Source organism: Gymnogyps californianus, chromosome 15 (assembly GCF_018139145.2).
Source record: "Gymnogyps californianus isolate 813 chromosome 15, ASM1813914v2, whole genome shotgun sequence".
In the NCBI taxonomy this organism is placed as follows: Eukaryota; Metazoa; Chordata; class Aves; order Accipitriformes; family Cathartidae; genus Gymnogyps; species Gymnogyps californianus.
The window spans coordinates 4,843,824-4,860,337 of NC_059485.1; the positions used below are offsets into that span (position 1 = coordinate 4,843,824).

At 47.7% G+C, this 16,514-nt stretch overlaps 1 protein-coding gene across 1 annotated transcript; it reads right to left on the reverse strand.

Annotated features, from left to right (window-relative positions):
* Positions 1–2,638: 2,638 nt before the first annotated feature.
* LOC127022237 (cytochrome P450 3A12-like) lies at positions 2,639–15,787 on the reverse strand. The gene is made up of 13 exons (XM_050905718.1): positions 15,717–15,787; positions 14,614–14,707; positions 13,449–13,501; positions 12,217–12,316; positions 11,674–11,787; positions 10,985–11,073; positions 10,235–10,383; positions 9,607–9,734; positions 9,177–9,261; positions 8,013–8,173; positions 7,572–7,798; positions 5,938–6,100; positions 2,639–3,140 (listed from the first exon to the last, which is right to left on the reverse strand). Exons 1-13 carry the CDS (start codon positions 15,785–15,787, stop codon positions 3,045–3,047), a joined length of 1,530 nt encoding a protein of 509 aa, XP_050761675.1. The 3' UTR covers positions 2,639–3,044.
* Positions 15,788–16,514: the final 727 nt, after the last annotated feature.

The window sequence follows — 16,514 nt, forward strand, 5'->3', positions numbered from 1 at the left end:
TCATTACCTCTGGAAATTGGACCAGAAAGGGTTGACACAGAACATCCCCCAAATAGCTGCTCAGTCTGGAATAAAGTCAAGAAACAGTGTCCCATGTACTGTGCCTGCTGGAAAACTCACAGCGTCTGAGCAATTCCCCACTGCAAGGTCCCCCCCAGCCACGCCACAAAGCCAAAATCTGATGGTAAACCTCCCTCTAAGACAAGTGGGAACCGATGAAGGTGTGCACTTTCTGCTCTTAAGCACGACCGAATTCAGCAAAATGAAGATGAGATTTGGCACACCTCGACATTGTTTTGTCCCTTGCCAGAATCCCGCGCAGGTGCTGGGAGATAGAGCAGTGCTGCGCGTTCGCCAGTCAGTCCCTCCGCGGGTACGTTGGTGCTGCCGGTCGCAGCAGCCTGCTCGCCCGCTTCATCGGCACGGGGTACCAGCAGATGAAGACGCCTTTGAACAGAGATGAGAGAGGCTGAAATCCTTTGACACCTGCAAGTGAACTGTATATTACCAAAATGTTAAGCAGCTTTGTGAGAGAGATTATCCTGAAGGATGTTTTCCGTAGTGTTGACATTTGTACGTGAGTGATTAGTTCCAACACAGGCATGGAGCGAGGAGGCAAAACCCTTCCCTTGCTGCCACTGGGCAAGCTATGGCCTTCGCTCCAGCAAGGCTGTTAATTCATCCCTGACCTGTGACACTGTGTGTGACTTTGTCACCCTCATCTTCTCAGTCACCTCTCAAGGCAGAGACCTGAGGATTTTCCATGCCCCTTTTTGTGAACTGCTGTGACAGTGCAGTCACTTTTCAGCTTTTTATTCTCCAGGGGTCTGACTGCTTCTATATTTTGTCGTTCTCCCCTGAGATGTGCCATCACAGTCAAACACAGTGCCATGGCTTTAGAAAAGGGGACAGTAACAGCTGAAAACAAAGACGAATTGTCACTTTTGTACATCGGTGGCAGAAGGAGCTGCACTGCTGCAGGTTACGAAGGCAGAAGGGGAAGCTGTGGCTGCCCGAGCTGCTGGGAATTTTCTAACCCTCCCACCCAGCTCATCGGTGACTCTCTAGAGAAGCAGCCTTGCTCTTCCCCTACACTTCCAGTCACGAGTGTCTTTCACTGGGGAATTTAATCTGCTGCAGAAAGGTTATTATGACTCTTTTGGGGTTTTCTACTCAATTGCTAAAAAATATAGAAAGTATAAAAAGAATATATAATAATATATGTATAATATATCTATCTATCTATAAAAGAATATAAAAGAAATATAAAAACTGCTATGTAGTGAATAAAGTTCCTAAGCCCAATTTTGCAATGGGAACCACTTCACACCATCAGTGACTCTGCTCAGCCATTTATTTTGGACTGTTGTATCTTAAACTCTGCATCTCCAGAAGCAGCTCTTACTACTGATGATACACATAGGGATTCATTCAGGATATAATGAGTTTTCATCTCCCAGGAATCCATGCAGCATTATATATGGCAGTGACTGGGTTGGATGGATACGCAGATGCAAGTATTTCACCCAGTGCCGAAATCTGACAGCTTGGAAGCAGAAGACATCCCCCTGCGGAAGGGAACAAGCAAAGCAGGTGCATGAGGGGTTTAGGAGAGAGCAGGGAGAGCACTTTGAACGCTGCATGAGGTCAGCTGCTCTGCAGCACGGAGCAAATGCTGGAATCAAACCCCTCTACTTTCACAGAAAGACAAATGCTTGGCTGAGACTGCCAAGACCACTCCCTCAGTAATCTGTGGTGCTACAAGGAGACAGTGGAAGAATGAATTGCAAAAGAGAACTTCTATCTCCACTCTGTGGCACTGATTTTTGAGGATCCTTTGAGGATCCCACCAAAGAAGTGACGAAGCCCAGCTGGGAGAGGTGACGGGACCACATCGTTGTCTGGCCAATGGCTTATGAGACCTACAGATGGATTCACTTGTGTATGGAGGAAAGAGCAGAAGCAGAGACTGGCATCAGTTGGTTACAGAAGAGGTAAGTGAGCTTTTTATTGCAGTTAGCCCTCCAGTAGCAGTTTCTGGAGGAATAATATGAAATGCGAGTGTACAGGTCTTCTAGAGTCTAAAAAATGACAATGTCTAGCAAGACTTTCCAGCTCTCAATAACCAAAGGCAACACCTTTCTTCCAGACTCGAGTTCTCCAAGGCATCTGAAGGCTCTCAGTGATGCACCCTGAATCATTATTAATTCAGTTAGGTTGGTCTTACAGCGGCCTAATATAAATCAGAGACTAAAAGGTGTCATGACAGCAGTATAGATGGTGCCTGTGTTGACAATGCCTTCTATGGGAGATGGCTGCATGCCTGCAGTAAAATAAGCAAACAATCAGGCAACACGTGCGGGGCACTTCTCTCCCACTCTGCAAATCTCCAGTCATTAAGGGTAACTGCTTGTCTCTGGGCTCCTCCAGTTAACTCAGCTGCACTCTGAATCACGCAAAAGCCTCTAAAATCGTAAGAAAATCTAAATAAATCAGCATCAGAAAATTTGCTGCAGGCATTCATTCCTGCAAGGATGTGACCACTTTAACACTTGTTAGGGTCATAGCACACAGCTGAGGAAATAGCCCTGGACAACTCTGCATTCCCACAAGAATAAAACCAGAAGACACACAGAGTCACCCAGCAGGCAGTAGGAACAGGAGCAATGGTAGCATTAGTTAACTATGTGCAATTTGCTCTCTCTATCTTGATTTAAATTACACTGCCAGAAGAGACTGACAGTGTCTGGAATCAAATTGCTTAGAAAAGTGCCTCTTCAGAGGGAGAGAGAAAAATGCCCAAATAGCTTGAGCGCAAACGGTCTTGCAAAATGCCTATTGTGATCGAGGACAGCAGGATCTGGGGCTAGTTTTCATTAAGATAATGCTCATGTAATTATGCTGGCCCAAACCCCAAATGCCTTGTTGTGAAATGGGGGTTTGCACCACTGACATTTCTACAGCGCACACATCAATCTGGGTCTCCTCTCAAGAGTTAGAGGAGGTACCATCAAACAAGAGCCTCTGATCTGTTTCTGCTTCCTTCACTTCTCCAGATCGGCAGGGGCTCTGGGGACCATCTTCAGGACGATGGGCTTCTTCGGTTGCATGAAACCTTTTGTGTCCAGAACCAGCGGGATCTTGAGCAGGAGGGAAAAAAAAAACAAAATAGCCATGTAAGCTGGGAAAAGGGACAGTCATGACACCAACAGGACCCCTACAGCCCACATATGTCTCAGCCACACCTTGTTTTCAATGCATTTTCTAACTTACAGATGTACTTACAGCAGGACTATCACTATTGCTCATGAAAAACAGCTGCAAGCGGGGATTTAATAGCCCTCAGCCCTTGAATAAACTGGTTAGTGAATTCTGGCTTCCACATGGCATGGTAGGAAGAGCTGCACTGATCAACAGGCTTGTCCTGGTTTCAGCTGGGATAGAGTTAATTTTCTTCTTAGTAGCTGGTACAGTGCTGTGCTTTGGATTTAGTGTGAGAATAATTTTGATAACACACTGATGTTTTAGTTGTTGCTAAGTAGTTCTTATCTTAAGTCAAGGATTTTTCAGTTTCCCATGCTCTGCCAGCAAGCCGGTGTGCAAGAAGCTGGGAGGGAGCATGGCCAGGAGAGCTGACCCAAACTAGCCAAAGGGATATTCCATACCATGGAATGTCATGCCCAGTATATAAACTGGGGGGAGTTGGCTGGGAGGGGCGGATTGCTGCTCGGGCATCGGTCAGCGGGTGGTGAGCAATTGCATTGTGCATCACTTGTCTTTTCTTGGGTTTTATTTCTTTTTTTTTCTTTTTTTTTGGTGTTATATTCCTTTTCATTACAGTTTTTATTATTATTATTATTGTTGTTAGTATTATATTTTATTTTACTTTAGTTATTAAACTGTTCTTATCTCAACCCATGAGTTTTACTTTTTTTTTTTGGATTCTCCTTCCCATCCCACTGCGAGGGAGGAGGAGTGAGAGAGCGGCCGCGTGGTGCTTAGCTGCTGGCTGGGGTTAAACCACGACAAGGCTGCACGTGGAGGGAAAAACACCCAAAATCCATCCAGGGAGCTGTAGCTAAGGAGAGGCACGCAGTGCCATTTTGTTTAATGCTGAAGTGTGTCAGCGCCAAGGGGAGCTAGATCATAATGGGAGCTGGAGGAGCAATAAGCTCTCCAGGAAGAATGAAACTAAGATTGCTGCTCAGACTGAGTACCAAAGAAAAAGCATCCGCACACAGAAAAGCGACGGGCTCCCTTGGGGTGGGCTGGAAATCTCAATTAAAAGAACATTTAAAACTAGTGTTGGAGGGAGTCATCTTGCAGGGGAGGGAAGAGTGTTTTACCAAGTCTCCTCCATCAAGTTGATGCTCCTTGTATCCCAGCTCTCCTTCTCCCCATCAGGATAAGGGTAATACACCCTGAGCCCGACAAGCTACATTAAAATCTCCGTATCCCAGTAAGCTTTGTTTCAGGAAATTTAAGCAATGTGGCTCGGAGCCCAGTGTGCCACCAGTGGAGGAGTGCGAAGAGGCTGCAGCTTCCATATACATATTCCAAAGGGATGTTCCGGCATGAATTTTTCCCTACCGCTCTGATCTGATATACATGACATCTTCTGTAGAAAAAAGGGCCAAAAGAGCCCCATAAACCTATGGGCACCAATAATACAATACATATTTAACTTGTCTCCTTTTAATTAAAGTCAGTTATAAAAAGAATCAATTTTATGGATTGCAGAGGACTAGAAAAATGTCATTAGACTTGGGGGAGGGTGGATAGGTCACTGCATTGTTAATGGACTATTACAGTCTTTCACCTCCAGGTTACTAGTTGAGTTGCAATCTGAATCTGCAGAGATTCCAGCTGAGCACTTGTGCCAAGTTATAATTTAATAAGGATTTTTCTGTTTCTTACAACAGATGTCCTTTGAATACACTTGCTGCTCCCTCCGCTCTGACTTCCCAAGCTCGCCTCGTGAACGAAATGTATTAATGGCAATGCCTTTCGTGGCAGTCAATGCAGAAAGCCGGGTCAGGGTTGGAAGCTAACGCCAAACATAGTGCTACCTGCCTCTGAGTCATAGGGAGTTGCCATGTTTTCAGGAGGGCTTGCTTGACACATAATTTCCAACAGCCATCGCATTTACTTTATGTCAAACAGCCCCATCTTGCAGAGCCTGACCCATCAGCACTGCATGTGGTGTTCACGGGGACCCCAGGCAAACCCAAAACCTCGTGGGATCCTGCATAGCCTCAAAGGCGGAGAAGGTCACCAATGCAAGTTTAGCTCAGATTGCACTTGCTTGAAAATTGTCACCCTTTAGAGACTGCTTGGTGGCCCGGAAGAGATGAATTTTGATGTCTTGGGATCTCTCACAGAGAATAGCCGTGTTTGTGTTGCAAAGCGCAGCTTTGGAGTGGGCTGGGTGGGCTGGGGGAATATTCCTTTTCTGCTCTCTGGAGCAGGGTCTTCCTAAGCCAGGTCAAGGCAGACCAGCACTGCACCATGGGGCAGTGAGCACACCACAACTTAGGTGCACCCAAAGAGACGCAGAGGACTTCAGGGATTTCAGCCTGACATATTACACCAACATTAAATTTGCTTCTGTAGAGGCTTAAAAAAATGTATCAGTAACTTGTGGTGAACCACTTAAATTAACTGATAAGATTTAAATACAGTTATTCCCATATGCCTCTCTAATCCACAGTGAAATCTTCCTCCCTGATCTCTGTGAAGTAGTAAAACCCAAGTCTGCAGACAAGGTTCAGCGGTCCTGAAGCTAGCAGTCTCTGAACTCCTCAGGGAAGAGAGGGATTTAATGTGCATGAGAGACAGTTCCCTGTTTGTCCTGAGATGTAGGCAAAAGAGAGTGCGCAGGACCATCTCAGTGGGACTAAAGGGCAGATAATGAAACACATCATCCCATATCCTCACCGGCGTGTCTTTGCAGGTTCTGAACGAGAAGTTTTGCAACAGGACGACCACAGCCACTTTCAAGATGAGGAGAGCAAACCTCATTCCTATGCAGTTCCTGGGGCCAGCCCCAAACGGCAGGAAGGTGTAGGGGTCAATAGACTCTTTGCTCTCTTTACTGAACCTGATTACAACCAAAAAAAAAGTTAGAAAGAGCTACTTTTCCAGGATGTGTCAGCTTTCAGATCTGAAGTGATGAGGGGTCTGGGAAGGCAAAAGCTTTTTGTGTTTCTGTGCGTATTAGAAGAAATCAGCTAAGTCCCTTATTTCTGTCTCACTAGATACCTTATGCCTCTGCTTTTGTCCTGCTGCTTGGATTTGGTTGTGCATCTCCAGGTGCATCAGGTGAACAGGGAATACCTGAAATATGCTAATGGATTTCATAACTACTTTTTTCTCAGATCTCCCTCTCAGCTCAAAAACTGAACCCAGATTTCAAACCCTAAAACACACAGGTCTACAGCTTTACGTCTTCCCTTTAGATCAAAGGACTGAGCGAACACAAAGACGTTCTCCCCCTGCGTGACTAAAGGCAGGGTTGCTTTTGAGACATGCCAGCCGTTCCTCTCCTCATCATGAAAAACAGGGAAGAACAATCAGCTTCACAGAGAAATTTGCCACTGAGCATTTTCAGTAATACTTCTTAGTGATCAGTTAGTTTTCATGTCAGAAAGCTTTTCATTCCTGGTGCATGAGGTCCAGGTACAAACCTCAGCCATGCTAAGTCAGCACTGAAGTATCTTGCTACTGAGACACCAGCACATCCCTCTAATGAACTCCCAGCAAGGCAAGTGATCCCTAAAGAGCTCCTGTCCAGCTACCCATGCCCGGTTTGTCAACTGGAATAAGGATGCAGCTACTGGAGCAACTGGTGTAACCTGCCCATTGCCAGAGTACTCCCATTTGGGTGGTTCCTTCTGCATTCAACACAAGGTGACCATAGGGGTCCATAGGTGATTTCAGCGGCACCCATCTTCCTCCCTAACTTCTGCCTGATACTGCTACCATGTTTTGTCCCAAAGGTCACCACATCTCCACACCAGGGTCGGCCTCCAGGGGTATTTCAAATCCTGGTGCAAGGGCACAGATCTGGTCCTGCTCTCTCTGGACCAGCCCTCGACATCTTTGTGGCCACCTGAAGACTAGCAGGCCCACGGTCGCCCAGGTCTGCCTTGGGCTATTGCCTCATTTCACAGGGTATGACAGAGACTCCTAAGCAAGGAATGTTTCATAACTTCAGTTGAAAAATTAAGTTTTATTTCCTACCTGTCTTTGCCCTTCCACTGCTGATTTGCACGGCATTGTGCCAGTCACCCAATGGCTCTTGTTTTAATATCTGGCCATAAACCCCTCAGTGTTACAGCTGCTGGGAGCTGCTCTCACTGTCGCTCCTTTCAATGCAGTTAATTAAATTCCATGCACAGTTTATGGATGTAGATCATAAAACTTCCCTCACGGTAATGCTGGGACTAGATGTCAGACAATGATAAATGCCTAATTTAAATGTTATAATCATGCATTCCCCACTTTCGCTGCCGTTTCCACTCCCAGGGCTGAGGTTGAGCGTGCAGCTATTCCCCCCGCCTGGCCCTCACCTCTCAGGCCTGAACTCCTCCGGCTCCGGCCAGTACGCCAGGTCACGATGCAGCACGTAGGCTGGGATCATGACCACCATGCCCTTTGGAATAGTCACACCGTTGAGCTCCACCGTCTTCTTGCAGACCCTCTCAATGCGGCCTCCAGGGGGGAAGAGCCGGAGGGATTCGTTCACCACCATATCGAGGTACTCCATCTGCGTGATGGCGTTGTACGTGGGAGTAGCCTGGGGAGAGGAATCAGGATGGCTACGAACACGGAACTTCAACGCCCACCCCAACACCCCCGCAACAGTTCCCCTTCAGGCATCAGAGACCAGAGGAGGCGAAATCTCAGTGCCAGCACCTCCTCCACCCTGTTTTGTTTCCAACCTGGCGTTTGGCTCAAGGTCTACAAGGCATAGGTGGGAACAACTCTCGCATCTCCCCACCCTCCTTTACCTTGTTGGGCAGGTTTGCATCAATCTCATCCTGGAGTCGCTGCTGCACGTCAGGGTGGGTGGCCAGGTTGTATGATATGTAGCTGAGGGTGGAGCTGGTGGTCTCGTAACCAGCAAAGACAAAGACAAGAGCCTGGGCCAGAATCTCCTCATCACTTAATGCTGAAAAGAGGCATAAAAGCAAATGCACAGCTGAAAACTACAGTGATTAACCCTTGGGAATTCAGGATCCCGCTCGTCAATCTAGGTAACACTATTCATAACTACTTAACAGTTGGTAAAGGAAACATCCAGCTAACCCTCTGGTACCACAAAAGGGTGGATGTGGCACTGTTGTACAGCCAGAAAACTGCTGTCAAGATCAGCAGTGTTACGTTGCTTTCTTTAAGAGCAGAATCAAGGCATGTGCAGCCTGAGCCTGACTCAGAAAGTCTCTGCTATCTTCTGGGACCATGCTCCTGGGCCAAAAAAAAGAGGGGCACGTGCCAGGAAAAGTTAGAGATGAAGAGATGTCCAGGAGCTCCTCTAAGCCATGAGGTGAGCCTTGCGCTGCTGAGGGATTAGTAGCCCTGAGCATAACGTGTAGTAATAAGTACAACAGTAGTAATAAGGACAACACAGGATTTAACGCTGGTACTGCAGTAGCGTCCAAGCGCTGCCGGGATGCAGCCTGCAGTGCAGGGTGCTGTACAAATACCCTGCCCTGGCACCTCGAAAGTTTACAAGCATCCTGCCTTGATTGATGTTGACGGACTGGGACTATGCTTTGGCTGAGCCATTATTTTCTAAATCTAAGAGTTTACCTAGGATGAGGAACAGAGATGAGCTCACAGATGAGCAAGGTACATGCAGCATATGTGCTTTGTGTGCTTTATGAAATACAGCCAACATCGCTGGCCTTCAGAGGAGATAAAATAAGAAATGGGAGTAAGGAGATATTCACTCTGTTTGCTCTTTGTTGCACAAACAGACCTCAGGATTTTTCCCAGGAAATGGGATATAATAAAGTATGGCTGATATGTGATAACCATCATTACAGCCCCACTACTGAGACCTTGAATCTCCCGTAGGATTAATGACTAAAATCCTCTCCTACTTCCTTCCTTTAACCGCACGAGGAACTACCATGCTTTCTGCTGAGGCAAGGACAGATCTCAAGACATACATTTGTACGAGTCGGTCTCAGCAGACTTGGAGCGGTCATGTGAGTTCTGTGAGTCAACCATGAGTTGCAGGAAATCAACCCGGTCCTGGGGAGAAACAGAGGCAGTCAGAGAAGATGTGAGTGGGGAGGAGGCAAACCTTGTCCAGCACAAGCTCCTTGCTGAGACACCTGCTCCATTCACAGCCCCAGCGGCAGGCTCACGGCTTCGGTGCACTTTGACGTTCAGACTGGAGACCCTCGATGAACACAGATACTTTCTCCACGTGGAAGCCCAGGCAGGGCATGTTTCTGCCCCTCCCCAGGTTTGATGAGCTGGGAGCTGTTATGGAGGGTAGGCGATACACCACAGCTTCTGAAGACGCCACCAGGTCCCTCCTGCACTCAGAAGGACAGCACAGTGAAGAGAAAAGGCCACCTGGGCTGGACTCACCGTGCTGCTGCCCTTTTCTCGTTCCTTCTTCATTTTTATGAAGACACCCTTGAAGAAGTCCATGACCTTTGAGGGTAACAGAGTCACGTTCATCTTTTCCAGCACTGGGATAACGAAGGGGAACAACACTAAAAGGAGATAAAAGAACAACGTATTTTAGCTCAAAGGGGCCCAAGAAACTAAAAAGTGGCACAAAGCATAGAAAGGAGAGGGGTAAATCTGGACTCTGACCCAAAAAATTTCTTTTTGTTGCCTTCAGCTCTCTTTTTACCTAACCACAGCTGGCAAGCGACAGCACTTGAGAATCTCCTCCATATATCACTATATGGCCACAATGCCACACTAAGTGCAGGTCTCTGTGACAAAGAAGCTCTCTATCACATCTCTGCAAACAGGGTCTCTGCTTGTAGGAGGGTGCTGCAAAGACCCACATGGGCTGTACAGATCTTGACTGCAGTTTCCCTGGGGAACTATTTCTACAGATCTGCTACGGTGAATCTAATCCTGCAAAGTGCTGAGCATCTCCCATAAGGCAAAGAGGAGTCAAAGCTACTAAGGGAGCTATCAGGAAATGCAGGTGGTCACCACCTCTGACATCAATTCAGGGCTGATATGAGGTGTGTCATACCTAAGAATACGAACACAGGGTTTAGGAAACTGAATTTGAGAAATTTCTTAATGTTGGTGACAAAGGGGTCACTGGGGTTGCTCATGGAGTCAATATTCACACTGAAAGAAGTGCTGGCCACCACATCCATGCTGTAGGCTCCAAAAATGCTGGGTAGAGAAGAAGAGAGAGTGAATGGGATGTACCCAACCAGAGTAGTGAATAACAGCCCGTCTAGGAACAATCCTTGAGAGAGGGAATCTCTTTTAATCAAGGACTCAGTGCAGAGTCCTAACATAGTAGGTCCAGTCCCGATTTGGCAGTAACCATCATTATATTTTCCCAAGTTTCCCCAGTTGCATTCGTCCCCCAGTTTTTCTCAGGGTCAAAAACCTCAGCTGTAGTTGGAAAGCACTGAACTGCAGTCTGGGGTAACAAAGGCTGTATTCTGATTTCCATCTGTAAAAGAGATTGTAAAAATGACATCCAAAAATACCACATCTCGCGGGGCTTCTGGAAAGGGCCCTACACCTTCCTCAAAATGCATCCCCAGTAAAATGAAACAGGGAACAGAGCACAGTTACTCCATTTGAGCAGAGCAGAGCACAGCAAGCCCACCACTGAGGAACATACCATGCCCATGACCACTATGGAGTTTGCCTCCATAGTTGACAAGGGATCTATGCTGCAGCGTGGAAAAGGCTCTCCAAAACAGCCCCTTCCCCGCACTGAATACAAACTCTTTCCTGTCAGCCCCACACAGTTACTCACTCCTTCATGGTCACGAACTCATCATTAGCCACTTTCTTCTCAATGTTTTTCACTAATATTTCACCATAATGATTAATGATAGGGAACATCTGAAATGCAAACCAAAGCAAAAGGCATTGTTGACTCTTTCACCTCCACCAAACAAGGCTGGGCAATTCCACACTGCCATCTGTGACTTGCCAAGTCTTTGGCTTGGGGAGGAAAAGCAGGCAAGGGGAAAGTACCATTTCCAAGCCTCAGACATTGCTTTCTCTCATCTTAATAACCAGTCCACAGAGCTCATATGACTATGATTGAGCAAGGTTCTCCTCCCAAAATCCAGATGCAGCTCCCATTCCAGCTAAGCACCCACTCCAGCTGGGAGTGAACATGGCTCCTGAGTGCATGGAACATGGGCACCCATGGTCTGAGTGATGCACTTAGCAAGAAGAAAATACAGGTCATAGGGCCAACAGCTTCAGCTTGCAATACCTTGTGTGCCATTTCATCCCCCATACCCTTCTCCTGACTCCCTCCCCATGATGGTAGACAGCCACCGCGTTGCTGAACTGCACCCAACAACGCAGGTGCCAACGGATGTGGTCTTGACAAACAGGGCGACTTCCCCATTTGAGGGGAAGGTCTGTACTCAGAAATGGCCCAGTCCTCCTCCAGCTATTGATGCAAAGTACCAGTGGCCTCTCCTTTACCTCCTTCAGCTTCCTGCTGGTGAAGGTTGGAGACAGCACAGTACGAATCCTTTTCCACTTCTCATCTTCAGCCACGCTGAGGGCCGACTCCAGGAACCCGTTCAGACCGAAGTTCTGCACAGGGAGAATGTTACAGCAAAAGGGACACGGTTATACAGGGACACGGGTGAAGGTTTCCAGCCCCCTTCCACATGACAGAAATGCAAAAAAAAACCCCACCGCGGAGTGTTGACTTGGTCCCTAAAGTCATATCAGCTCTACCTCAACCGACAAACAACAGAAATGGAAACAAAAGTATAAGAGTCATAAATGACATCAACCCTAGGGTACATCCAGGCTGATGTCCCAGTGTCCCAGCCAGAGTGGCCTCTACACCTCCCTAGCAGAGTTTTGTTGTTGGGACCATCAATAAACTGGGGCACAAGAGAAAGCAACTACTTGCTGAAGGGCTCAGAGAAGGAGAACAGAAACCAAGAAGAAACTCTTTCGTTCTTCCTGCATGCGCTCTGTACTGGAGAGCAAAGCACAGGACTAGATACCTACCCGGCGATTGGTAAAAACAGTATAGCACTCTTTCACCAGGATGTTTTTGATGAGGATGGGGTCCAAAATGGCCAGCACAGGCTGCCTGCCATCAAAAATCCTAAGCCAAGAGAAACCCACAGTCAGTCCATTGCTCACGGTCAGCTGGAGCAAAAGCAGCCTGCTTTGTCTGTGGTCAGAGCCGTGCACATTGACTGCTGGAGCCCAAAGGGTTTGGGCCAGCTGAGTCCCCTCTGACAAAACAGCCGAAGGGATGAGGCTGAAACTGTTTTATTATGTAGTAAAACAGGAGAAAGAGAAAGAAAGTGCCAAACACAGACATCATGAGCATTTCTAGCAATCGTCTGTGGTATTAAAGAATTGCCAAAGCAGTGTGGGTTTAGATAAAAGGCAGCTTTTGCCACGACATTGATCCCCTGCACTTGGGTTGTCTGAACTCTGTTTCTGCAACTGGTAGCTGGAGTCAATAAATCCACACTGAATAGCCTGCCTGTGGGGTAAAGAGATTTCCCTGCCTGGCCTACGAGGCAATGAGAGGGGAAAAACTCATCTGTCTCCTCCTTTTTCCAATCAACAGAGACAGAAAAACTTAAAAGCCATGGTTTGGGGTAAGGGGCAGGGAGCCTTGGGCCACAGCTGAGGGAAGCTGCCGTCTTCAAGAGGCTTGAGAACATTTAATCTTTCGAAAAAATATGCTAGGTTTTGTGAAGTCTCCTAGGATTTTTTTGCGCAACAATTTTGCTTCGGTTTGAGAGGTTCTCAATAGAAGCATGATAAGAGGCCCCTGCACAAAACCAGCGCTGTGCAGGGAGCGGGGAGGCAAGTTGAAAGGTAGCTTGTGCCCCGGCTCTGGGAGAAGCAGGGAGCAAGATGAAAAACACCGCGGCAGCCTGCAGCTTGCTTTCTGCTCAAGACAGACAGAAGAGCCGCTTCAAAGGCGTGAGGCTCAGTTTGACACCAAGCAGTGGAGGTTATTTTCAAAGCTTATGCAAACAAATTACCCCCCAAACTGGCCACCATCATCCCAGTCCTGCACGGTATTGAAATCCCAGCAGGAGAGAAGCCTTGGAGAGATGGCTGGAGACTTTCCCAGTGGTGAACCTGTATTTTCCCAAGCTGTCACTGCTGGAATTACAGTGCTGAGATGTGGTGGCAACGTACCTTTTTCCATTCTATTTTGGGGCCGCGGAGCACCCCAAACAGGCAGTTTTGTTCTGCAGAAAGAAACTCACCCCCAGATTTTGCCATACTTTTCAAAGCACATCTGATCAAAGTTCAGGACTCCCTGCAAAAGAAGAAAGGGGAAACAAACAGTTTGCCAGCAAAGAGTGATCAAAGCAGGTCACAGCTGGCAGCGCGGTGCATCCCACAGACCCACTGGAAGTGGCAGAGGTTGCGGGGTGTATGGTAGCTCTTAAGAGTCACATAGACACTTAGGGGACATTTGCACTGGAGGGAAAAAAGAGACCAAGAGAGAAAAAAACAAAAGCACTTTCAACTTCCACTAGCCAACCTGAGTTAAAAATGTAACGGAGACAAGGTACAACAGGGTACACTGTTTTAGCGTGAGCAGAATTAGCAGGCAGAACTAGATCCCAGGGTGTCCTCAACAAGTTAAAGCTGCTACTGCCTTGTCCTCATGAGATCTTCCGCTGCAGTTACCGAACCAGAGTGATGATGGCTTTTTTGTTTTGCTTTATTTCCATTAAGGTTTTAACTGATGTTACATGTAAGGATGAAGCTTATGGGACACATAACACTCACCATACATCAACTAAACCATTAGTAAGAGACCATGTGCAGGCTGTAATCCCAGCAAACACAAGCTAAAACATCTCTTTCATTGAAGCTAATACATTTTGTTCTACATTTGCAGTCAGTTACCTGGGACCAGCTACTACCTAGTTATTTGGTAAGGTTTGGTAAGGTGATAACATTTGACATTTATTTAGAAATCTATTTGTCTGGCTTAGTCTCAGGCTGGCCCAACAGCAAGTGGCTGGATGGGGCATTGCTGGGGATAATTCAGCCTCTTCATGGGGATGACACAAAGCACAAAGAAACAGGCAGTTCTCAGAAATTAGCAGTCTTAGGCATCTCTCCAATATTTTTTTTCTTTGTTTCCAACAGAACTTCAGCTGCTGGGGAGCAGGTAGAAATCCAGGGAGAAACTAATAACTTAAACTACAAAGTAGTTGAAAAACACAGCACATCTCATTCAGGTCAGCCTGAATTTTTGTATTCTCTGTGTGTCCAAAGAGCTTCCTACCTGAAAGCATCATTTCCATCCGACTGAATCAAGGGCAGAGGAAAGAGATGCCCAAAGGATGGGAAAAACAGCACCAGCTACAAGTAAGAATCTAAGGCAGCTACGGAGCAGCAGCTGCCAGTACTCACATGCCGGTACTCCAGGAAAGTTCCCAAAAACGGCAGAGGCTGTGGCCCGGGGATGCCCAGCTTCTTGAAGGCCCGGAAGGGCCATATCCCATAGCTGCCAAGGAAAGAGCATGTGAGATGCATTTATGCAACAAAAAGAGAAGATTCTTCACCCTGAGCACAGTGAACAGCTTAAATAACTGGTTCCTGTCACCCAGAGAAAGCTGAAATTACAGACCAGCAGCAGCAGACCTGCTGAGGATACTCTCTTCCTGCAATAAATGCAGATCACTTGGGGTACAAGATAATTCGGGGTACATTTTGATACAAGACAAGGGCTGAAGGGAGCTGCATCCCAGGCTAGGCAAACACGGTGTACCTGAGCACCTCAGGTCTTTATTCAGGGGCCTCATTTAGTTCCCCAGATCAGACAACTGTGACTCGGGTGACTGAAGAGAGGTCTCAGAGGGATTAAGTTTTCAAGCTGAGACCTGCCCTTGTGTTTGTCTTTGCAAAGACCTACTGCGATGCTCAGGTGGTAGAGCCACAGCAGCACAGCAGCAGAGCAGGGACATAAATTACAACAGCAAAATTAAGTTTTTGCCTGTATAGCTCACTACAGCTCCCCTGAGCAATATAAGCAAAAGGGCAATTTTGCCAACGTAACTATTTAAATGGGGGCTTTTGCTGGCACGAGCGCATGGGCAGACATAGACATCACCCACTGCCCAGCTCCCAGCTTGCAGAGCCCAAGGACACCCCATCCCCTTTGCAGCCAGCCAGAGCTGGCTGCAGTTAAAAACGCAGAAGTTACTTCTTCTTTTGGATCTGCTGAGAAAAGCAAAAAAATCAAGAAGTTCCTTTTTATTTCTCTCCCCGCCCAGCCCAGCTTCCTCCTTCCCTTCCAGCTGGCACGGGGAGGGCACGGGGAAGCCCTGCAACCCCCCTTTATCAGCCCTCGGCTCTGCCTTGACGGTAGCACAGGAAGACTGAGGATGAGTTTTTAACACTAATGCATTTACTTGGGCACTGCACACCGAGGGTGATGGCCCCAGCCCCTCCCCAGCTGCAGGCACAGGGTTCTCCTCCTCCTCAGTCACCCTGGGGGACCAGCCTCTACTTACAGGACCAGGAGGCTAAGGAAAACGATGAGGAGCAGCCAAGTGACAAAAGAAAAGTTTGGCAGGAGATCCATCGTGTCTCCCCGCCTGCCCTGAGAGCACACATCTCCTGCAAAGCCGCAGCCTTGGTTTATGAATTTTTTTTCCCTGGCCTTTAGCCACAGCCACGCTCACATGACGTTGAAGGAGGAGTTGTCTTGTTTGCTTGTTGGGTTGCTCAAACTTTAACCCTTGGGCATGTTTCTCCCTGGATTGGGATGTCAATAAGATGCCCAGCCCCACATATCTTGAGATTGGAAGCTGCTGAAAGAACAGTTTTTACAAGAGAAAAAGATAGCTAAGGACATCAACTTCCTTAACCCTTTCCACCTGCATCTCACCCGAAAGCCGTGAGGTTCACGTGGGGCTGAGGAGGAGCCCCGGGCTGTTCCCACAGCAGCAGCGATGCTGAACCAGACTCGCTCCCCCTTCCCCTGTCTAGTCTTGCTTTTGCTGGCTTCATCCCTTTTATTGAGGGGTACAATCAGGAGGGCCAAGGAACTGCTACTGCCCGCCCCCCCCCAGCTCCCGGCAGGTTTCTGGCTGCACAGATATACCTTCCCTTCTGCCTCCCCCTCCCATCCTCATTTATCTTGTCTTCCCGCACCTCCTATTTAGGGTCCAGGAGGGAAGGGGCTGGAGGAGACAGACCTGCCGGGAAACACTTGCCCAGAGCTGAAAGGGGTCCGTTATCCTCAGGCAGAGCCGTCTGGACCTCAGACTCGGTGGGGAGAAGGGTATGGTCCTGTGGCGGCACAACCT

What these genes read in the sequence shown, in the direction of transcription:
- LOC127022237 (XM_050905718.1), bottom strand. Translation starts at nt 15,787, where the DNA reads ATGGATCTCCTGCCAAACTTTTCTTTTGTCACTTGGCTGCTCCTCATC. An exon ending in TTCCTTAGCCTCCTGGTCCT is followed by an intron (nt 14,708 to 15,716) that starts GTAAGTAGAGGC and finishes TTTCCTTGGCAG; the next exon opens with CTATGGGATATGGCCCTTCC. An exon ending in AAGTATGGCAAAATCTGGGG is followed by an intron (nt 12,317 to 13,448) that starts GTGAGTTTCTTT and finishes CTCTTGGCTTAG; the next exon opens with GATTTTTGATGGCAGGCAGC.